The sequence below is a fragment of the Hyperolius riggenbachi genome, chromosome 6 (genome assembly GCF_040937935.1).
Source record: "Hyperolius riggenbachi isolate aHypRig1 chromosome 6, aHypRig1.pri, whole genome shotgun sequence".
In the NCBI taxonomy this organism is placed as follows: Eukaryota; Metazoa; Chordata; class Amphibia; order Anura; family Hyperoliidae; genus Hyperolius; species Hyperolius riggenbachi.
In genome coordinates this window covers 22,641,692-22,665,922 of record NC_090651.1, presented here as the reverse complement: position 1 = coordinate 22,665,922, position 24,231 = coordinate 22,641,692, and the positions used below count along the sequence as shown (strand labels likewise).

At 46.8% G+C, this 24,231-nt stretch overlaps 1 protein-coding gene across 1 annotated transcript in view; it reads left to right on the top strand.

Moving 5' to 3' along the window:
- Positions 1 to 1,887: 1,887 nt before the first annotated feature.
- Positions 1,888 to 24,231, top strand: part of GLIS1 (GLIS family zinc finger 1) — a 169,009-nt gene continuing 146,665 nt past the window's right edge. Inside the window, exons 1-2 of the mRNA XM_068242414.1 lie at positions 1,888 to 1,976; positions 8,217 to 8,367. Of these exons, the coding sequence (XP_068098515.1) occupies positions 8,361 to 8,367 (7 nt within the window). The 5' untranslated portion in view covers positions 1,888 to 1,976; positions 8,217 to 8,360. The remainder of the gene's footprint in view (positions 1,977 to 8,216; positions 8,368 to 24,231) is intronic.

Sequence of the window (24,231 nt, the reverse complement as noted above, 5' to 3'; positions counted from 1 at the left end):
CATAAATTCTCTTTTTTACTCTGCTCTGGTACACTTTAACTATTATGTAGCATGTTAGCTTCCAAGACAAGAGTGTTTGAGAAAATGGCTTCTGAGAGCTGGAAAGAGATAAAAAGGGTCAATAGTTCATCGATTTTAGCTCTGGCATACATCAAATGTGTCATTGAGCAAAAACAATAAAACAGCAAAACCAATAAAACAGTTAAAACTTAAAAAGTAGATTTAAACATAAACTAAAACTGTGGAATATCTTAAAAAGTCATTTTTAGGAGATGGAAGATAGATACAATTGTTTATTTCATTCGTTTATTTTCACCTCTGGTGAAAATAACGCACCAGAGGTGAAATAACTGCAATAACGCAGCTCCAGGATTTTTTTTTTTTGGGGGGGGGGGGGTTGCTATGCAGGTGCTGGATAATTTCTAGGGGAAGCTAGGTTTTGCGGGCGCACGGCCCAAAAATTTTAGGGGGCGTGACCAAAAAGGCTCGTGGCCAAAAAAGAGGGGCATGGCCAAAAGCGGGGGTGTGGTAAAGTGCTGGAGTACATTCCAGTGCTATATAAATACATCATTATATGGTAGGGCATAGGCTCAATCAGAGGTAGCCAGGCCCAGGCAGGCAATAACGCAGCAATAATTAACAAGACCCCCGTCCCCCCCAACCTCCCCCCACTCTATGCCCGCGCTGAGTCGGTTGGGGGACTCGCACAATGGGACTGGCTCTCCTCTCCAGTCCTCCTATCTCTCTATCTCTCCTCCAGGCTCTGACACGCTCTCTCTAGTCTCGCTCGTCTCCGCGTTGGCTCCCTCTCTCCTCACGGCTCCGCCCTCACCACGCCAACACCACGCGGCGTGCGCAGTTTTACGCTGCTTGGCTGAGTGACGTCACGTCAGCGTGCACTGCGCACGGAACGTCTGACGTCAGTCGGTCTTTGACGCCGCGGCCGCACACAGCAAGGGAGCATGAGCACAGCGTGAGTGCCAGACGGGGCTGGGGCTGGGCTAGTGGGCTGCAGGGGCTGGGCAAAAAATTAAAGTGGCAGTGCGGCACCACCATATTGCTGCTATGAAAAAAAAAATTAAAATCAGCACCTGTTTTTTTAGGGGGTGCTAAAAGGGAGCTTGGACAAATTTAGGGGGTGCTTCAGCACCCCATAGCACCCCCCTGGTGCTGCCCCTGAAAGGGTCTGACGCAGTTACGGCCAAGTATTCTTATGACAGACTGCATCTGATATTGGGTCTAAATTGGCAAATGCCAATGTGGGACACGGTCTGAGGGGGCCACACATGTGGGTTTAACTCGCCTAACACGTTTTCTCTCGCCAATGCGCTCCACATTCCTCTCCATCTTCCCCACACTTTGCCTTCTAAACACAAATATGTAGGGAAGATGGAGAGCAGAGTGGGACGCATCGGCAAGAGGTGGAGGCTTAGGTGAGTATTAATCCCCTCTGCGCAGCCCCCACACACCCCCAAGACATTTACGCTTTTCGTGAAATTGATTTCGCTCTTCCTTATAAATGAACACAGCTCCTCTTTACTTCATTAAAAAAAAATTAACAAAAATAAAAATCTGTCCTCCAATTTGTATGGGATTTATTGGCTGCTAAGATGAAACTTTTCACAGGGGTAATCTGATTTGGAAGACAAGCCCCATGCAAAGTTCTGGTTCAGCTTCTTCAACTTTTGTTTCTTGTAAGCTGAAAATCTACAGGAAGCTTGAATTAAAAGTTCATCCCCAAAGCTGCACGTTCATGTATCGCTTTGGCTCTGCATCCAGTCATCCTGTAATATTGCATTTTGGCCACTAGATGGCGAACATGATTTTTTAATGGAAAACTATTGCGAACTTAGCCGGGGACTTTAAATCAGCGCAGAAAGTCTGGAGGGGAGATGTCTGTACTGGTGCTGGACCTGGGATGAGAGCGGAGGGAGTAGCTGCTGTCCACTGGAGCTCAAACTGCTGCTGTAACAGAGGTAAGTCTGTTGTCCTCTCTGCTGCAGCACAAGTAAGTCTTCATGTCCTGATCTCTGCTGCAACACAGGTAAGTCTGTAGTCCCTGTCTCTGCTGCAGCACAGGTAAGTTTGCAGTCATTGCCTCTGCTGCAGCACAGGTAAGTCTGCTGTTCTAGTCTCTGCTGTAGCTCAGGTAAGTCTGCAGTCCTTGTCTCTGCTGCAGCACAGGTAAGTCTGCTGTTCTTGTCTCTGCTGTAGCTCAGGTAAGTCTGCAGACCTTGTCTCTGCTGCAGCACAGGTAAGTCTGCAGTCCTTGTCTCTGCTACAGCACAGGTAAGTCTGCGGTCCTTGTCTCTGCTACAGCACAGGTAAGTCTGCAGTCCCTGTCTCTGCTGCAGCACAGGTAAGTCTGCAGTTCTTGTTTCTGCTGCAGCACACAGGTAAGTCTGCATTCCTTGTTTCTGCTGCAGCACACAGGTAAGTCTGCAGTCCTTGTCTCTGCTGCAGCACAGGTAAGTCTGCAGTTCTTGTTTCTGCTGCAGCACACAGGTAAGTCTGCAGTCCCTGTCTCTGCTGCAGCACAGGTAAGTCTGCAGTTCTTGTTTCTGCTGCAGCACACAGGTAAGTCTGCAGTCCTTGTTTCTGCTGCAGCACACAGGTAAGTCTGCAGTTCTTGTTTCTGCTGCAGCACAGGTAAGTCTGCAGTTCTTGTTTCTGCTGCAGCACACAGGTAAGTCTGCAGTCCCTGTCTCTGCTGCAGCACAGGTAAGTCTGCAGTTCTTGTTTCTGCTGCAGCACACAGGTAAGTCTGCAGTCCTTGTTTCTGCTGCAGCACACAGGTAAGTCTGCAGTTCTTGTTTCTGCTGCAGCACAGGTAAGTCTGCAGTTCTTGTTTCTGCTGCAGCACAGGTAAGTCTGCAGTTCTTGTTTCTGCTGCAGCACACAGGTAAGTCTGCAGTCCTTGTTTCTGCTGCAGCACACAGGTAAGTCTGCAGTCCTTGTCTCTGCTGCAGCACAGGTAAGTCTGCAGTTCTTGTTTCTGCTGCAGCACACAGGTAAGTCTGCAGTCCCTGTCTCTGCTGCAGCACAGGTAAGTCTGCAGTTCTTGTTTCTGCTGCAGCACACAGGTAAGTCTGCAGTCCTTGTTTCTGCTGCAGCACACAGGTAAGTCTGCAGTTCTTGTTTCTGCTGCAGCACAGGTAAGTCTGCAGTTCTTGTTTCTGCTGCAGCACAGGTAAGTCTGCAGTTCTTGTTTCTGCTGCAGCACACAGGTAAGTCTGCAGTCCTTGTCTCTGCTGCAGCACAAGTAAGTATGTTGTTCTTGTCTCTGCTGCAGAACAGGTAAGTCTGTAAAACAGCGCAGATGCTAGATATATTGCTGGTCTTTGTAGTTTGCACCCTGATAAAGAATGAAAAGGCTCATTCTGAAAGCTGTGGTTGGACTGGGTGTTTACAAGGAATAAGATTTATTTGTATCTCTTATTAGTTTTGGACTTCAGAAGTTGTTGGTAACAAAACTTTTGAATAGTTTTCACACTCTGTGTTGTCAGCATTCAGACTGATGTCTGTAAATTTTGGTTCCTTTTATCCCCCTATACATTCCTAGTAGTTTGGGTCACCCTGAGCTGCTTGGTTACTCTGTAGAAGAGGCAAACAGTAGAATCCCTTAATTGTCAACTCCAAGGGATCGGGAAAAGTATTTTACTATATCAGAATTAGTCATACATTGTATATTTATACAGACACGCTTGCTGGGACCTGAGGACTGCTATATCAAAGTTTACTATAATGAGATTCTAACAGACAAACCTAAAGGTGATAGCATCACCTTGACTAACAATAGTCTCTGCCCAAGAGCACTTTCATATCTTTGTCAGCACTGTATGAGCTTTAGAAACACCCTCTGGTATTTTTATTTTAAAAGCCAGTTATAATGGGGAAACCATTTGAAAATGAATTGCAATAAAGTAAACTCACTTTTTTAGTTGAAGTTCTGTTGGTTGTTTGTTGAATAATCTGTGAAATGGAAATGTGTTAGGTTTGTAAATCGTGTCTTCTTCAGTGGGGATGTAGCGGTGCAATATAGAGGTTGTGTAGCAGGACTCTGTATCATGTAATTCTAGGTACACACAATGCAATTTTCTAACAGATTTACTGCCAAATCGATTTTTTCCAACATGTCCGATCTGATTTCCGATCGATTTTTTAAAAATCAATTTTCCATTCACTTCTATGAAGAATTGTTTCGAAATCAGATTAGACAAGTTGTAAATAATCGACGTGACAGTAAATCTGTCATAAAATTGCATCATATATACCTAGCATATGGCAGACTGTGACAGCAATATACGCTTAAAAAACAACTGACGTGAGAAGAATAGGAGGCTGCCATATTTATTTCTTTTTAAACAATACATTTACCTAATAATAATGTAGGACATTAGACTATGACTATGGTTGGATTAGATTGTGAGCTCCTCTGAGGACAGTCAGTGACATGACTATGTACTCTGTAAAGTGCTGCAGAAGATGCCAGTGCTATATAAATACATAATAATAATATGGTAATAATATGGTAGGACATTAGACTATGACAGGATTAGATTGTGAGCTCCTGTGAGGACAGTCAGTGACATGACTATGTACTCTGTAATGTGCTGCAGAAGGTATCAGTGCTATATAAATACATAATAATAATAATATGGTAGGACATGATTGTGGTAGGGATTAGATTGTGAGCTCCTCTGAGGACAGTCAGTGACATGACTATGTACTCTGTACAGTGCTGTGGCAGATGTCAGCGCTATATAAATAGTAAATTATTATTGTCCTTATGTCCCGAAATTATTGCATTAGTGCTTATCAAGATAACATTTCCTTATACACAAAAACCATTATTGGTGGTCCTTATAAGTATCTCACTAAAGAAAACTTGAAGTGAAAATAAACTTATGAGATAAATAATTCTAGAAGTAACTTTCCTGTAGCCCCATATTCTAATATTCCTCTTAAGAGCTGAAAATTCAGGTTTGAGGTGTAATCAGCAGCAGCCATGTTGGTGTGACATTAAGTCTGATTCATTCAGCTCCTACCAGAAAATGATGACCTATGAAGGTTTTCAGCCTCATCCTATCATCTGGAGCATCTACCACATCCACACATGTTTTGTGGCCTCTAATTAATTCTCAGGAGAGCTGCCACTGTAGTCCACCTGCAGAGGTACAAAAAACACTAGTGTATTAACCCTTGCAATGAAATAAGTAAAAAAAAAAGAACACAGGCTCTCCCCTACATTATTGTAATAAAATCCATCATTGGCTCTCTCCAAATCACATGATTGCTGTGATCACATGATAAGCATGTCATGTGCAGAAGAGAACAGGTTGCTGGCAACATTTCTGTGTCTCCAAATAACTAAATCATGAATAAATATTTTAAAAAATAATGTATTAATGGAAAAATTATCATCAGTAATAAAATGGTCAGTAATTTATCAATGGAATAATAAAACATGCAAATAGTAACCATAATAAAAATAATTCTATTTATAATATTTTTGTGTTAAATTATCAATAATGGAAAATGCTAACTGTGCTTTAAAAATCATTTTTAATTTGTCAAAATTAATTTAAAAGGCTTTAAAGAAAAACAAAAAATTGCCACCTCTGTTGATGTGTGTCTTTGCACCATAATGTAGATGCAGTGCATGCATGTGTGTGCTTTGTGTTTATGGTGGTTCAATTAATGCAAAAATAATAATTGGGGATCATCATTCACTGTATTCATTCTAAAAGTTTAGAATATTTTGAGTTGGCCAGTAAAAGGCAGGATTTTCTACCACCTTTTACTTAGATTTATTTATTTCTATTATTTCTTTAACCATTTCAGCCCGCGGGGATTTTTCACCTTATGCATCAGAGCAATTTTCACCTCCCATTCATTCGCTAATAACTTTATCACTACTTAACACAATTTATTGATCTATATCTTGTTTTTTCCACCACTAATTAGGCTTTCTTTGGGTGGTACATTTTGCTAAGAATTATTTTTTTATAAATGCATTTTAACAGGATTAATAAGAAAAAAATGGAAAAAAATCATTATTTCTCAGTTTTCGTCCATTATAGCTTTAACATAATCCATGCTACCGTGATTAAAACCTATGTATTTTATTTTCCCGTTTGTCTCGGTTATGACACCATTTAAATTTTGTCCCTATCACGATGTATGGCGCCAATATTTTATTTGGAAATAAAGGTGCATTTTTTTCCGTTTTGCGTCCATCACTATTTACAAGCTTATAATTTTAAAAATGTTCGTAGTATACCCCCTTCACATGTATATTTAAAAAGTTCAGACCCTTAGGTAACTATTTATGTTTTTTTTTCATTGTAATTTTTTTTCCATTAAAATTTTTATTTGGGTAATATTTTGGTGTGGGAAATAAACAGTTAATTTTAATGTTATTATATGTGTAAATTTTAATTTAGAAAATATGTAGATGTAGTTTTACTATTTGGCCACAAGATGGCCACCTTCAGTTTATTTTTTTCTCCTTGTGCTTCTCGATCACCGGAAGCACAAGGTGGACGGGAAAACTTTTTTTTTTTTGCAGAAAGACTGAAGCCTCTAGTAAGAGAGCTTCGGTTTTTCTGCTGGGGACACGGATAGGTGATCGGGAACCATGTTCCTGTTCACTAATCCCAGGGCTACCGGGGGACAGCATGGGGGCATACTCACAAGTTTGCCTCAGGCAGCAAAAAAAAGCAGCAGTCAGCAATCACACACTTGTTCGGGGTGCTGCACTTTTGCCAGCTTATTAAGTTGTTTGGGAGACTTTAGAGCCACCTGATTCCCTCCTAAATATTGTGTGGAGTAAGCACTTTATGTTTAATAAATCCCAATCAACCAAATGGTTTTCTTTTTAGCCATGTGACTCCCATGAGAAGCAGCTCCACATTACAACTTGCGTCAAGGTCACGGTTATTTATAATTCAGTATTACACTACTGCGTTCACAACATTAATTAGAATAAATGCTTCCATCCTATGTGAGGTATATTAACAACCCTTAAAGTTTGTCAGTTTGACCGTTAGCTACAAGTAAGAGTGGCTTTGTGTTTAGACTTCGGGACTCCGTGGCAGGGACAAGGGGTGGTCAAGGAGATAGAGGTAAAAATTCCTAAGTTGGTGATAATTGAATGGTAATGTAATGCAAATATATGCAGCTCGCCAATGGACCAATCAAAAGCAGTAGCCGTATTGGACTGGTCCATTTCCATGCTGGATACGTTTGAAAAACAAATTTCATAAAATCTGCATAATGTCAGAGTTATTAGCATGCCATTGACTGCCCCTAGCGGTCAGACACTGTACCGGTAATCTTGGTACTCTTGCAAGGGCCCGTTTCCACTGCATGCGGATTCACAATGCGGAAATGTTTGAGAAATGTGTGCAATGTAATTCCATGGCACAGTCTCCTCCATTCCCAGAGGTGCTTCAAACTTACTGTCTATAGTATAAAGACACCGCTTTGTATTTGATCTGAGGAAGCGGACTGTGTTCCTCGAAACGCGTTATCACTGATAGTGTCTGATGAACAATGAACCTTTTGTTTGAAATTGACTTCGCCCCTTTTTTTGAGGTAAGCCATTTTTATTATTTATATTTTTTGCTATTTTTAGTCACATAATATAGATTTACCGTTCATCCACCACCACAGCCGGATTTTAGGCAAGGCCACAAAGGGCACCAGGAATGCAAGGGCTGGGCTGTGGGCAGCAGTGTGGCAGTTAGACTGCTAAACATTCATCCTGTTACACAGAGTTTACACATAGCGGTGAACAGCTACCAACAGATGGATACGGCACCTGCCTGCCACTCGCCAAGGAGCTCACAATCTAATCCCTGCCAACATAAATAGACATGCGTTCTAACAAATTTGCATTAAAAACGCACGTCCGAAACCGTAGTCAAAACCGAAGATAGTGGAAATAAGCCCCAAGGGCTTCAGATGGTGATGACATTATTGGGAATAGGCTGCTGTAAATGAAATTGGTGTGGGTGTGGCAGAGCCGGATTATCCACAAGGCAATCCTAGGCAGTTGCCCAGGGCCTGGAGAGAATCTAGGTGCCTGGTGGATCCTAGAACCCACCAAACATCTAACTAAAAAAGCCGGGTAACCATCAGTGCTGCGTAAAAAAGTGATATCTTGCCTAGGGCCCAATATTGTGTTAATACTTTTCTGCCTCTGTCCACAGGCCCCTCTGCCTGTGTGCACTGCCTACATGCCTGGCACAGGCGGGCACAAGAACAAGACATGAGGATCTGCTGAGACCAAGAGTCGTGGAGTTTTCCCAATGACCCTGGAGGAGTGATGTGCAGCTGAACACCTCTGCAGCGCCATGAAGGGTGAGTCCTCTGAATACTAAAGTCCAGGGCCGTTTCTAAGCAGGTGATAGAACACCTGTGGGAGCAGGGATTAGTCAGAGGGTGGGCTTCATTTGGGGGGAAGAGCTCAATCCAGGGGCATGGTACACCCCAGGACCACTGGCACTCCAGGCAATGGCCTGGATTGCCTGTGCCTAAAAACAGCCCTGCTAAAGTACTCTCATCTGTCTGGCATCTGGTGCTGCTGCTACGGTCTTGTGATCTCCTTTAGGAAGGCTGGAGATCATGCAAACTCGTTTATCTGCTTCTGGTAAGCTGTTACTCCCTTCAATACTGTTTATGAAATAGTCTGCAGCACTATAGAAGCATTGAACCATCTACAGGTAGGCGACACCGAGTCCTTTCTGGAATTACAGGAGCATCATTTAGGAAACTGAACCCAAATCCTCTGCTGCTCAGTTGTGCAAGCAGGGAAGGACCTGGAACCCCAAAAACCTGGAAAATTCACAATGATGGGAAGGTGACTAAGGGGAGCGCGCACAGAGCCAACATATTATGCAGCGCTGGCATGGTCGGACATCAGGCAAGGCCACAAAGGCCATGGCCTAGTGTAACAGAAAATCAAGGGGCGGGCTGTGGGGAGCAGGGTGGCAGTAGCAGTTTGTCTGCCGCACATTCATCCTGCTACACAGAGGTTGCACATAGCAATCGGCAGCTACCAACAGCTGGATCTGGCATTTGAAGGTGAATATGAAGGTGGAGGATGAAGGGCCAGCGAACGGCACTTGCAGTGATCTCTGAGCTGCCTGTCACTCACCGAATGTGGTGCTCGTCAACGAGTTTACAATCTGATCCCTGCCATCATGTCACTAACTGTCCTCAGAGGATTTTTACTATCTAATCCCTGCCATCATGTCAGTAAAGACCCATACACACGTCGGATTTCCGTGAACGACGGGTCGTTTAAACGTCCCGTCGTTCAGTCGTTCGCCTGCTAAATCGGGTGTGTGTACAGACTGTCGTTCGCTTGATAAGAGTGAGTTTGAGCGATCCGCCCGGCGGATCTTCGTTCACGGAAATCCGACGTGTGTATGGGCCTTAACTGTCCTCAGAGGAGCCTACAATCTGATCCCTGCAATCATGCCACTAACTGTCCTCAAAGGATTTTTACTATCTAATCCCTGCTATCATGTTAGTAACTGTCCTCAAAGGAGCCTACAATCTGATCCCTGCCATCATGTCACTTACTGTCCTCAGAGGATTTTACTATCTAATTCCTGCTATCATGTCATTAACTGTCTTCAGAGGATTTACAAGCTAATCCCTGCCTTTATGTCAGTAACTATCCTCAGAGGAGCCTACAATCTAATCCCTGCCATCATGTCAGTAACTGTCCTCAGAGGAGCCTACAATCTGATCCCTGCCATCATGTCACTAACTGTCCTCAGAGGATTTTACTATCTAATCCCTGCTATCATGTCACTAACTGTCCTCAGACGATTTTATAATCTAATCCCTGCCATCATGTCACTAACTGTCCTCAGAAAATGTTACTATCTAATCCCTGCCATCATGTCACTAACTGTCCTCAGATGAGCCTACAGTCTAATCCCTGCCATGTTGGAGGGAAGTTTAGGGATGCTGTTGGCCCTGGGGCAGTTGGTAATAGTGGGCCTTGGGCAGTAAAAAGTACAAATCCATCCCTGAGCGCTGGACAATAGATAAACAGAGAGAAAGACAACAAAGTACAAGATCGTGCAATGGAGTTTAGGTCTACTCTTGGTTGGAGACCACATAGATCAAGTCCATGTCGGTCCACAGGAAGGGTATCCAATGAAGGGGGTGCATGATCGCATTAGATACAATGGGGGAGGACCCTGCCAGGGGCTTATAATCTAGAGCGGTTTAGAGACGCACTAGGTGCAGATTGCATAATAGGTGCTCGGCAGAGCGTTTCATGGCATTGATGTGTGTGTGTGTGTGTGTGTAGGGGGGGGGGGATTGTTAAGCGATCTTGAAGAGGTGCGTTTTGAGAGCATGTTTGAAGGTGTCAAAAGATGGGGAGCCTGATGGGTGGTGGAAGGGAGTTCCAGAAAGTGGTGGCAGCTCTTGAGAAGTCCTGCAGTCTCGCATGGGAGTGGGAGATGCTGCCAGACGGTCATTATAGGTCGTTGGAGGATCGGAAAGGGCGTCCGGGTGTGTGACTGTCGACAAAAGATGTAGGTCGGGCAGGACTTGTGTACAGATTTGTAGGCCAAGCACAGAATTCTGAAGCTGACCGTGGAGTAGATGGGGAGCCAGTAGTGGAGAGATTTATAGAGTGGAGGTGGAGCGATGGGGAAGAATAGACACAGACTGCAATAAACATCTTTTGGAAGGTTCTAACCCCACCCCACATTAATCAAAACAAAACATAAACGTTTTAGCTGGAGTTGGACAGAGATTTGACACAAAGGGCGCCGTGATAACTCTTATCACGGTTGCGCTAGAGGTGCGATATAACGCACGTAACGTTTTTCAGGTGCAAACACGAATTTGCACGCAAAATCAAGCGCATTTTGTGCAAAAATTAGCGTTTTCGCTTGAAAAACATTACGCGCACTATATTGCTAGTGTGACCATAAGTTATCACGGCTTTGTGAATCAAGCCCAAAGTGTTATTTTGTCTCATCAGTCCAGCCTTGTGTGTCGGAGTGCTGCTTTATTTCATTTTCTTGTGACGCTTTTCTATACAATACTTCTGTGTTCTGTAATGATAACATTGTCAGCTTTGGAGACTGATGTATGACTGTCGCTTGCTGCATCATTTTTCCTCTTCCTCTTCCTCTACTTGTGTCTGATCTATCCTAGCATGCTGCTACCCCAAGGAAAAAGGAGGGGGGGGGGGGTAATATAAAAACAGTTTATTTACAGAATGAGGTCATTGATTCCACAAGTCTCCTGAGAGCCACTAAATTCAGTGATGTGTGCACCGAGTCGCCGTGTAGCCTCCATTGTCACTGGTGCTGCGGTCCAATACTCTACACCATGACCCCACTGCAGTGCACATGTGATGGGGGAGGGGCTGCTACTGCTGCAGTGTACAGAGAGGGATGCTGCGGGGGAGGGGGGTTACTGTACAGCAGGGGTCTCAAACTCACTTTACCTGGGGGCTGCAGGAGGCAAAGTCAGGATGAGGCTGGGCCGCATAAGGAATTTCACAATCGCGGCGCATCGCCGCCTCTGCCCGCCCCTCTCACTCTTCCTTCACAGAGAGGGGTGGGAAGAGACGGCGACCCGTGCGGCGATTGACGTCAGGAGGGGCAGAGCTGAAGCTGAAAGCTCTGCCCCTTCCAGGAAATGCCGCACAGATTTCAGCCCTCGTTTAGCGGCGGGGATGCGGCGGATTACTTGGGAGCACTGAAGAGAACTATAAGGAAGCTTTTGCTGGCGAGGGCCACAAAATATTGTATCGAGGGCCGCAAATGGCCCGCGGGCCGCGAGTTTGAGACCCCTGCTGTACAGTGTGATGGGGGAACTACCACCGCAGTGCACATAGGTGGCAGCTGCGGGGGAGGGGGGATTGTTACTGCACAGTGTGAAATGTTGGGGAGGGAGGACAACCACTGCAGTGTACAGAGGGGCTGCTGTGGGGGAGGGGAGGGGTAATGAACAGTGTGATGGGGGATGGGGATGACTCTTCCAGGTCAAAAATTTTATTTTTTTCTGCCCCCAGGCCAACTTTCTTGTGGCTCCTCATCTTTGAGCAGCAGCCCCCTCTTCCATGTACAGCAACCCCTCTGTTCCATGTGTAACTCCCTCTTCCATGTGTAGCAGCCCCTCTCTTCCATGTGTAGCCTCCTCTTCCAAGTATAGCAGCCTCTCTATTCCATGTACAGCAGCCCCCCACCCATTTCATGTGTAGCCTCCTCTTCCATGTACAGCAGCCCTTCACCTATTCCATGTGTAGACCCTTCTTCCTTGTACAGCAGCCCCCCCCCCCCCCCCTCTCTTCCACGTACGGCTCCTTTGGTCAACAGCTCCCTGCTTCCAGGGGTTTTCCCCATTTGCAGCCTCCCTTTTGCCTTTGCAACCTCCTCTTCCATATGCAGCAAACACTGTTCCGTGCCCCGTCACCCCCTTGGGCAGCTGCCGCCCTAGGCCCAGGCCTTGGTAGCCTTTCCAAAAATCTGTTCCTGATGTCTCCTTATGGGCACTACTGAGACCAGAAGATCAGCAGGACATCTGTGCAACTGGCATTTTTTATAAAAGCATTCACTCCTTCACTAGGTGGATCTGACCTGGTAATAAACGTAATAACCTGCGTAATACCCTTTATAGACTTGATTGGAGAAACAACACTTTTGTATCTAACCTATTAACTGGTTATTGCTACAGACTTTCTATTAATAGGTTAAGGGGGAGGGGCAGACAACAGCTGCCTTGCCTTGCCTTAGGCGTGCAAATAGCCAGAAACAGCCCTGCTTCTCTTCCAATATGTAAAGAAATGTACAACATCTCAATGTGGACAAAAGTGGGTTCTGTCGCCTAATTCTGTTTGTTCTGCTAAAGCGGAATCAGACGGTTACTTTTATGTGAAAGAGGTTAAGCTGACCCAGCAGATGCTTATTTTTATGCTCCTAAAATCTGAAATGATAATTTGAGATTTATCTTACAAAAGTCCCATTTTTGATGCCAGCAGAGAGTAAAGCTTTGTCTGTAACTTGTGCTGGATCTTTAATTTTATAAAAGACCTGTTGTGATAAAAAGCCTGGAGAAGTATGACTTAAGGCTTTTTATCACAACGTGTCTTTTGTACAGCTGTTAATTGACAGAAGGGTGTCACATGTAATTCACTCCTGATATTCTAGTCCCAAAGGGACATTTTGTTCTTGTATGGCTAGTGGCGTTGCAATAGGGGGTGCAGAGGTTGCGACCGCGCCGGGGCCCTCCCTCATCCACAGTATTGGCTCTCTATTGGTCCTGTGCTGCGCGCTCCCGAGGCCGATGGCGCGCCCACTCGCTCCCGTGCCGCCGCCCATTAGCCCGGAGATCAATGAGTGGGAACGCAGTTCGCATTCATTGATCGAAGTCCCCGTCGAAAAGACCGACTGCTTCTATTAGAAGCCGCGATCTTTGTAAAAAAAAAGTTTCACGTCCTCCCTTCACAACCTGTAAGCGAGAGCGCTTTTTTTGACTGAGACCATCTTGAGGCCAAATAGTAATACCACATCAACGTTCATTTTTTTTTTTTTTTATAAACCCACCAACAATTACATTTAAAATTAACTGTTTACCTCCCACACTCCCCCAAAAAAACAAATAACATTTTTAATAAAAAAAAAATTGCAATTTAAAAAAAAAAACAAAAAAACCATTAGTTACCTAAGGGCTCTTTCACACTACAGGCAGCGGTGAAAGGCTAAAACGCTGCGTTTTGGCTGCAGGCGTTTTGAAGGCGTTTTGAAGGCGTTTTAACGCCTATACATTACAATCAATTGTAATGAGAAACGCCGCGGTAGGCCCAGAAAAAGCGCCTGGGAGCGTTGAAACGCAACGCTCCAAAACGCGGCGTTTAGTGTGAATGGTAAAATGAAAGTCTATGGACTTTCTTTTACCTAGGAAAACGCCAACTTCGGCCGTGGCGTTAAAACGCCGAAAAAGCCCTCTGGTGTGAAAGGGCCTTTAGGGTCTGAATTTTTTTTAATATGCATGTCAAGAGGGTATATTACTATTATTTTTTAAATTATAAGCTTGTATGTAGTGGACGCAAAACTGAAAAAATGCACCTTTATTTCCAAATAAAATAATGTCCATACTTTGTGAGAGGGACATAATTTAAATGGTGTAATAACCAGGGCAAATGGGCAAATAAAATACCTGGGTTTTAATTATGGTAGCATGAGGGGTAATGGGGAAGGGGAGGGGCCCAACGGTACAGTTTGCCACAGGGCCCCTAAAACCGGCCCTGCACATGTTGCGTCTCTATCACCGGTTATAAGCTGCCAGCATGTCACCCCCCCCCCCCAGCAGGATTTCTGGGCCTTGTAGTTCATCAGCTATTGGAGGCAGGGACGTAACTAGAAAGACCTGGGCCCCCCTGCAAAACTTTGGATGCCCCTTCCCCCTCGCTTTCTGCACATGTAAACTGACAATGTAATTCAGTTGGTTAGTGCACACACACTTGAATGTGTTTCCCCCATGCAGATAAAAACAGACAGCAGTGAAGCACTGCAGGCATTTCTCTGTCAGTTACATTAGGTTACGTGATAAAACGTGCATGTTTTCACACATACAGACACACATGGGGCTTAATTCACTAAACCGTGATAACTCATATCATGCCCGCGCTAGCGTTTTGTGCACGTTATAATGCGGGTAATGTTATTCGCGCGCAATTGCAAATTTTTGCACAAAAACAGCCGTGATTGCGCCATTAAAATTTGCGATTGCGCGTGAAAAACGTTACGCGTAAAAGGCTAGTGCGAATGTGATATCAGTTATCACAGTTTAGTGAATCAAGCCCATGGTGTGCAGAAAACGCATACAGAAAAAAGACAGACTAGTGTGCTCCCAGCCTCAGCTTCTTATTACACTTACTCTCTCCATCTCTGAAGGATTCCTGGATGTAGACAGGGACTGTCTACAAATGGTTGTCTACAAAACTTTGTATGATTCCTTATCAGTGGCTGAGCAGATGCAGTCATTAGAACAATTGTGCAGAGAGCAGAAAGCTTTTTTTCTCTGTGCCCACACTCCTCAAGAATCACCACAGTACAGAGCACTTAGGGAGGGGTAGAGAGGCTGGGGAAGAGCAGCGCTGTACACAAGACCCTGCGGCACACTGAATAGGGATTGTCTACAAATGTTTGTCTACAAAACTTTGTATGATTCCGTATCAGTGGCTGAGCAGATGCAGTCATTAGAACAATTGTGCAGAGAGCAGAAAGCTTTTTCTCTCTGTGCCGACACTCCTCAAGCAACACCACGGTACAGAGCACTTAGGGAGGGGTACAGAGGCTGGGGGAAGAGCAGCGCTGTACACAAGACTCTGCTGCACACTGAATAGGGACTGTCTACAAATCTTTGTCTACAAAACTTTGTAGGATTCCTTATCAGTGGCTGAGCAGATGCACTCACTAGAACAATTGTGCAGAGAGCAGAAAGCTTTTTCTCTCAGTGCCCTTAGATTTCAGTCTCTCAGCACAGGGAAAATAAACTTCTCCCCCCACGAGGCCCCCTGTGGCTTCTCCTCCTCCCATGAGCCCCTCTGCGGCTGCATCTCTTGCATCCCCTCTGGTTACGCCACTGATTGGAGGGTCTCCCTATTCCACACCCCAGTTTATAAACTGCTGAGACAGAGCTGTGATCCGGGCAGGGAATTGTGCGCTGGAATCAGAGAGGCTGTGTTTCTTATTACCAGAGAAATAAAAATGTTGTGCAATAACAAAGGCTCATTGTAAAACTGCGGACAGTGGGAAAATCAGCGCTTATGTAACCGAGTTGTATAAGAATTATAAAATTGCTCTGTAAATGTCCGTTCTCCAATTTAATCACGCTCCCTCCCCCAGAGAACGCTCTACTTCCTGATACTGTTCCAGCATCTCCTGCCTTTCATACAAAGCAATTCTCCAAGTCCTAAAATCACTTAAAGGGGAACTGCAGCCTAAAAAAACATACTGTCATTAAGTTACATTAGTTATGTTAATTAACCTTCTTAGCGGTATGCCCGACACGGTGTCAGGCATACCGCCGGCTGTCCCCAGGAGTTCCCAATAATTAAATAAATGTACCAAACGGCTGTAAATCCTTTAGCTAGCACTAGGCTAGCTAGTTCTAGTGTCGGGCACCCGCCTCTCCTCTGCGATCCCCCCGATCCTCCAGTTTATACATTACCCCCCCCCCCCCCCCCGGATCCAGCGATTGCGCAGCCTCCCGGCACAGCTCCGGTCTCTCTATGGGGAGGATCGAGTTTGCGCATGACATCATGACGTCATCTGCGATCCTCCCCATACTAAAGACCAGAGCTGTCCGGGGAGACTGCGCCGATCGCTGGATCCAGGCTGGGTTATGTATAAACTGGGGAGCGGCAGGGATCGGAAGGTGCCAGAGACTTCTTCTAGCTAGCCTAGTTCTAACTGTGTCCTTAAAGTGACAGTTTGGCAATGAAAGGGAAGCAAACAGCATTTCCTGCAGTTCTCATAGATGGTAGGAACTGGACAGAAAATTAGTCAGGAAAGAGTTAACTGAAGCAGAGAAGAGATCACTAGTGGCTAGGAAGAAAAAAAAGAGAAACAGTCATAAATTAGTACAGACTAACCAGCAAGCTCATGGTGAACCAGAACTCATTGGAGTGTGTAAGGGGCTACAATGGTCCTAAAAGCCTCATAAATAAGGTTGAGATAAGAAAGTGTAATTAACAGCTGCCGGGGTCAGTGTCACAGCTGTAAAAGAGAAAGTGAAGAAACTAGCAGAGCTCACTGATGTTTGTGAATGCCTGCATTAAGGAAAACCTGTAACAAGAAAAGTTCCCCTGGGGGGTGCTCACCTGGTGTGGGGGGAAGCCTCCAGATTCTATCCAAGCTTCCCCCGTCCTCCTCGGTCCCACGGCGGCGACGAAAAAGCTTCCGGAATGGCGGGATGTAAATATTTACCTTCCCGGCTCCAGTGCAGGTGCAGTATCGGCTCTCCACTCGGAAATAGGCGGAAATAGCTGATCACTCTTGGGCTGCTCTACTGAGCAGGCGCAAGTCTACTGCACCTGCGTAGTAGAGCGGCCCAGACGGTGATCGGCTATTTTCGCCTATCTCCATGCGAAGAGCTGCAACAGCGCCCCCGCTTGAGCCAGGAAAGGTAAATAAATGCAACTTGTCAAAGACAAACACTTATATCGCGCTTTTCTCCTAGCGGACTCAAAGCGCCAGAGCTGCAGCCACTAGGACGCGCTCTATAGGCAGTAGCAGTGTTAGGGAGACTTGCCTAAGGTCTCCTACTGAATAGGTGCTGGCTTACTGAACAGGCAGAGCCAAGATTTGAACCCAGGTCTCCTGTGTCAGAGGCAGAGCCCTTAACCATTACACTTTCCAGCCACCAGGCTTGTCAAGCCTGGATTACCGTAGACTTTGGGGGAGGCAGCAGAGGACTGCCTGCAGCTACAGCGGAGGGGGAAGCCTCATTGGGACCCTGAGGCTTCCCCCTCCGAGTTAAGTACCCCCCAGGGGAACTTTTAAAACTTAGCGGAACTTAGTTCTATCTGCTTTGTAATGTAAATCCCTGGTATTTCTCACATCGACTTGTATGTCCATCATACAGAGGAATGTATCATAAGGTGACTGCAGATGCTGATTGTCATAACACACGAGATAGTGTGTGAGCGAGAGATGCAGGTATTGGGGAACTCTGGAATTCAGCTATTAGTGCAGAGCAGGGCGCTGTGTGAGCGAGAGATGCAGGTATTGGGGAACTCTGGAATTCAGCTATTAGTGCAGAGCAGGGCGCTGGCTAGCTGCGCTGTGGGACCAGAAGGGATGATTTACTTTGACATATGACCACTTCTCTCTCCAAGTCCTGCCACTCTTCCACCCTTCTGATCTTATCAGATTTTATCGCCCTAGGCCATGGCCTTTGTGACCTTCCCAGAATTCCGGCCCTGCCTAGGGTTCTTTAAGGTGTCCATATATCTAGCAATTTGGCTGTACGTACCAAACCTCTCCCCGAAGAAGAACCCATTGAAGATAATGGCCATTTTAAGAAGGCCATGCGATTAGTGATCTCACATCATGGGGGCCTTCTTGCTCATGGTCCTCCATCAAGCTTGTATGCAGGACTGACATCAAGTACAGATATGACGCCAGAACTGGACCTAAGGGGTGACGGCCCATAATTTTGCCTTGCTGCCGGTCCCAGAGGAGCACTGAAACGTACCTGGTTTCTGATAAAAACAAGGAACACCAAGAGCCCCAATAGTGTAATATGTACTGGTAAATGGTTATTAAATAGAGTAAATATTTATACTCACAAACCAGGGTTACCATTAGGTAACCACTGTAAAGGCAGGTTGGGAGATTTTCCTGACCAGGAATAAGAAGTCGATCTCTGTAGATGAGAAAAAGGGGGTTCAACCCTCCACCCAGGGGGGACTCAAAATTATGCAGGAGAACAGAGGCGCCAAAAGGATAAAAGGAAGCTAAATGAGCTTAAAAACCAAATTCTTGGTAAATAGAGGAGGTAGTGGTGGACTTACCTCCTCCAAGTAGACACACAACGACTGTAGTAAAGACAGTCAATATATTTTCTTTATGAACTCCAAATATGCAACGCGTTTCGCAGGTTTGATAACGCTTCATCAGGCAATAACAACGGAGCAATAGCATATGTGGTCAGTAGAAGAGCCAGGCATCTCTGTTTCTGATGGTGGTGCTACCTGCATGTCTACTGTGCCACTCTGCTAACCTTGTTGGAAGTCTTTTTCCACATTGGTAGAGTCATCAGGTAATCCCGAAAAAAATGTCTCCAATTCCCCAGTAGTTGCTAACCCATCTGTTTGGGTTAAACTTAAAACTTATCAGACCGATTCTTTCATCGTCTGCGGAATAGGATCTTATTTTATTTCCTCTTTTTTTGCCTGTGGGCAAGACAGCAACACTCAAGGTCAGAGTTGGATCTGAGGGTCATTCCTGAAGATCGATGAAAAGTAAAAAGTAGAGGTGTTTGCCCCCCCCCCTTCCCCCCCAAGGCAGCCTGATATTTGTTTTCTGCTTTGCAACCTTGCCTTAGAAATAGACAGTTGGGTTTTGGTTCGGCACTCAAGGGGGCAACATCCTCGTTCCTGGAAATCGTTCTTAGAGCAGGAACAACACTCTGGTCTGAGGTTTGAGGAAGAGAACCGTTAATATTAATGAATGACAGATGGTATACATGGATCTTCTCCTACAGGTCATCCCGTTACGTTCATCAGATTTTGATCCCAAGCCAAGTCCAGCATGTTCTACTCGGAATCACACATGAGAGTGAACATTAAGCAGAACCGTGACCTCCTTCATAATAACAACGCTTAACACCTTCTTGACCCCTCTACCATTCTCGGCAGAAGACTTCATTGGCCATGGAGCCGGGAGCAGCAGGCTCCTATTAGCAGGTGCCTCGCAGGCTTGGGCACCTTTTGATCACGGCACAGGCATCAGCCTGCCGTACAGTAAAAATTGACTTTGTGCGCAATTAATTACCAGAGGTTTGAAGGCTCTTGGAATGCAAAAGATAATACCTGAAGTCCCCTTTTTCTAAGGCTGCACCGGTCAGAGGCCACACGTGGTTTGACTTTCCCCGTGAAAGATATAATGTTTTCAAGACTCATTCGCGACACGCGGCCTGCCGATCGGATTGTAGTCGTGAGCGTGAGGCTAATGCGGCCTGACAGGCCGTATTCATGAGCCATGTGTTCCTGATTAAATCATTTGGGACATTAGAAGCTGATAAAAGGGAAAGACTCTACAAAGGGGGGAACCAAATCAAACACGAAGCTGCGCTTAGAGAGAAGCCCAGCAATTTGTAGAGCGGAGGGAAAACACTGCAGATTGGGAAGAGGGGTTTCTGTGCCAGAGGAATATGGAGTTGACTCATTGGGCTTGATTCACAAAGCGGTGCAAAGTGTTTGCACGCTGGTGAAAAGGCCCTTATCACGCCTAAACTCACTTTAGGCATGATAAGAAGAAACTCGCGCGAAGTTACCGCGCGTACGCGCGTAAGTGCGCGCGCAGCTCCCATTAAACCCTATGGGACTTTGCGCGCGCGCGTACGCGCGGTAACTTCGCGCGAAGAGCAGGAAAAAGCGGTGATAACTCAGTGGTGAAAAGGTCATCACGCCTAAAGTCTTTTAGGCGTGATAACTGGGTTATCACCGCTTTGTGAATCGAGCCCATTGTCTTATTTACATTCTAAGACCCTGTCCCTGGGTATATACGCTCGTGATCAACAGGCACAGTGAAGCATACTTTTCATTGATTGTATGCTTCATTATATTCAAAGCAACACGACCGTGATGTGCAGTATGACTTTTTCTTTGCTTTGCGTTCCTGTTATACAGGGAATACAATGCAACGTCCCACTGTGAACGTGGCCTTAGGCTGTCTTACAGGGGAACTGAAGTAAGAGGTATACGGAGGCTGCCATATTTATTTCCTTTTAATCAATACGAGTTGCCTGGCAGCCCTGCTGGTCTATTTATCTGCAGTAGTGTCTGAATAACACCAGAAACAAGCATGTAGCTAGTCTTGTCAGATCTGACTTTAAAGTCTGAAACACCTAATCTGCTGCATGCTTGTTCAGGAGCTGTGGCTAATAGTATTAGAGGCAGAGGATCAGCAGGGCTGCCAGGCAACTGGTATTGATTAAAAGGAAATAAATATGGCAGCCTCTGTATACCTCTTACTTCAGTTCCCCTTTAACGATCTGACACGCTGCTGTAGAAATACTGTGTGGTGTGTTTGTGACCCTGTTTTATTCTGCTGGTGAACAACAGAGCTGACACAGGTCTTGCTTAACCACTTAAAGGGATACTGTAGGGGGGTCGGGGGAAAATGAGTTGAACTTACCCGGGGCTTCTAAAGGTCCCCCGCAGATGTCCTGTGCCCGCGCAATCACTCAACGATGCTCCGGCCCCGCCTCCGGTTCACTTCTGTAATTTCAGACTTTAGAGTCTGAAAACCACTGTGCCTGCGTTGCCATGTCCTCAATCCCGCTGATGTCACCAGGAGCGTACTGCGCAAACACAGACCATACTGGGCCTGCACAGTACGCTCCTGGTGACATCAGCGGGCTCGAGGACACGGCAGCGCAGGCGCAGTGGTTTTCAGACTTTAAAGTCTGAAATTCCATAAGTGAACCAGAGGCGGGGCCAGAGCATCGGTGAGTGGCTGCGCCAACACAGGATGCCTGCGGGGGACCATTAGAAGCCCCGGGTAACTTCAACTCATTTTCCCCCGACCCCCCTACAGTATAAAGATATCTAAAGCAAATGAAATAAACTAGCTTTACTAACCTGGGGCTTCCAGCCCCTAGTGGTCACTCTGTCCCTCGCCACAGCTCCGGTCTCCTCTGCACTCCCGCTGGCAGGCTCAGAAGCATCACGTTGGCGCAGGCATGCGCGGTTCAGGTGCGCGTCCGCACATGCACAGAAGATGCTTACCCGCTGGGGGTTGGCAGTACTTCTGAGCCTGCCAACGGGAGCGGAGAGAAAACTGGAGCAGGGGCGAGGTTCAGACGTGACCTCTAGAAGCTGAAAGAAGCCCCAGGTAAGTAAAGCTAGTTTTATTTAATTCACCTCGGATCAGGGCTGAGGCAGAGGCGAGAGAGGCTGCAGTCTCAGGGCGCAGTGTAGGAGGGGGGCAGGGCCAAGGCAGAGGCGAGAGAGGCTGCAGTCTCAGGGCGCAGTGTAGGAGGGGGTAGGGCCAAGGCAGAGGCGAGAGAGGCTGCAGTCTCACGGAGCAGTGTAGAAGGGGGCGGGGCCAAGGCAGAGGTGAGAGAGGCTCCAGCCTCAGGGCGCAGTGTAGGAGGGGGGCAGGGCCAAGGCAGAGGCGAGAGAGGCTCCAGCCTCAGGGCGCAGTGTAGGAGGGGGGCAGGGCCAAGGCAGAGGCGAGAGAGGCTGCAGTCTCACGGAGCAGTGTAGAAGGGGGGCAGGCCAAGGCAGAGGTGAGAGAGGCTCCAGCCTCACGGAGCAGTGTAGAAGGGGGCGGGGCCAAGGCAGAGGTGAGAGAGGCTCCAGTCTCAGGGCGCAGTGTAGGAGGGGGGCGGGGCCAAGGCAGAGGTGAGAGAGGCTCCAGCCTCACGGAGCAGTGTAGAACGGGGCGGGGCCAAGGCAGAGGTGAGAGAGGCTCCAGCCTCAGGGCGCAGTGTAGGAGGGAGCAGGGCCAAGGCAGAGGCGAGAGAGGCTGCAGTCTCAGGGCGCAGTGTAGGAGGGGGGCAGGGCCAAGGCAGAGGCAGAGAAGCTGCAGCCTCAGGGCGCAGTGTAGGAAGGGGCGCACAACTCACTCAGGTATCATTCCCCTTTTGTGTTTGTGGAAAATAAGAAAAGGGGATACATGGTAGTGATTGCAAGCCACATAAGTAGAGATTAAGGTGTTGAGGGGGTTGGGGGCCCTGGGCCGCCTGTTAGTCTAATACCAATCAGTGTGTGACTGCTAGGGTGGGAGGGATGGAGGGGTGCACTTTGGAGTCTTAGCCTTAGGTGCTGGAGGACCTTGTCCCGGCCTCGGATAGCTTTAAAAGGACACATCCGATGATCCGAAGAGAAAAAAAACAAGATCTACTTACCTGGGGCTTCTTCCAGCCCCTGGCAGCCTATCTTGCCGCAGTTCCAGTGTCCCCACCGTTGCAGATGCTAACCTCGCCAGGTTAGCATCTTCTGCGCCTACACGTGGTCGCGCCAACCCATGGTCGCATTCTACGCTAACGTCCGTGTATCTTTTTTTCACGCCCATGGTTCGGAGCGTTTTCCGTATGATCAGTGCGTTAAGGCTGTAACTGTGCTTGCATAGAACGCTCCTAGCTATGGGAGCATGATGGAGGAGGCACGCGGCCCAGAACAATGCAAGCACTGTGCCCTGCATCCCAGCTAGATTGCGTGGACTTAGGACCACAACGGATCACATCTGAAGGGTATTGATGGCGGATCAGTGAATAATGGCGCACAGCGCCTATGCATAAAAATGGCGCCACATTAAAAAGATACGCTTATTGCTATTTATCGTTAGTACTGCATAATAATGGCGCACAGGGAAAAAAGAATAAAAACGGCACACAGTAACGTTATTTATCAATAGCTAACCTACATAAGCCAAACTGCAGGCGTTATTTAACTGCAAAATGGTGAATGGATTTAATGTAACACTGTCAAGGTTAGGGTTAGGCACCACCAGGGGAGATTTAGGGTTAGGCACCACCAGGGGGGTCTTAGGGTTAGGCACCTCTAGGGGGTTGGTTAGGGTTAGGCACCACCAGGGGGGTGGTTAGGGTTAGGCACCACCAGGGGGAGTCTAGGGGTTAAGAATAGGTACAGAGAGGGTTCTGTGTGCTAACACTAATTAGCGATAAGGCTTTAAAGGAAAACTTAAGTCAAATAAAAAAAATGACATTTACTCACCTGGGGCATCCCTCAGCACCCCGAAGCTGGATGGTGCCCTCGCAGCCCCGCTCCGAACGTCCTGTCCCCGCCGGCGGCTACTTCCGGTTCGGCGACAGCCGCCGACAGGCTGGGAATGCGGCTGATTTTCCGCGTTCCCAGCCGCTGCTATCACCCTCTATGCTGCTATAGCGTATATATAGACGCTATAGCAGCATAGAGGGTGATAGCAGCGGCTGGGAACGCGGAAAATCAGCCGCGTTCCCAGCCTGTCGGCGGCTGTCGCCGAACCGGAAGTAGCCGCCGGCGGGGACAGGACGATCAGAGCGGGGCTGCGAGGGCACCATCCAGCTTCGGGGTGCTGAGGGATGCCCCAGGTGAGTAAATGTCATTTTTTTTTTTGACTTAAGTTTTCCTTTAACGTTAAATAGCGATATGCGACAAATGGATTAGCGGCAACAACATGCGCCATTATTCGCAGGCGCCATTTTCAGATGGATCCATTGACGGAGCTAATGGACTACAAGGGGCTGGAAGAAGCCCCAGGCAGGGCCGGATTTACCATAAGGAACTGGGGGGTTTGTAGGTTCGGAGGGCAAAGTCTACGAAGCCAGGACATCTGTGCCTATAGGCTCCTGTGATGTAAATCCGGGCCTGGTCCTAGGTAAGTAAAAATCTTTTCACCCATTCATTGCAGGTTTACTTTAATCACTAATTAACTAAGGTAACTCGAGGATGAGCCTCCCAGCACCTCTCATCACATTAACAGGCAGCCCATGTGTGGCACTGTT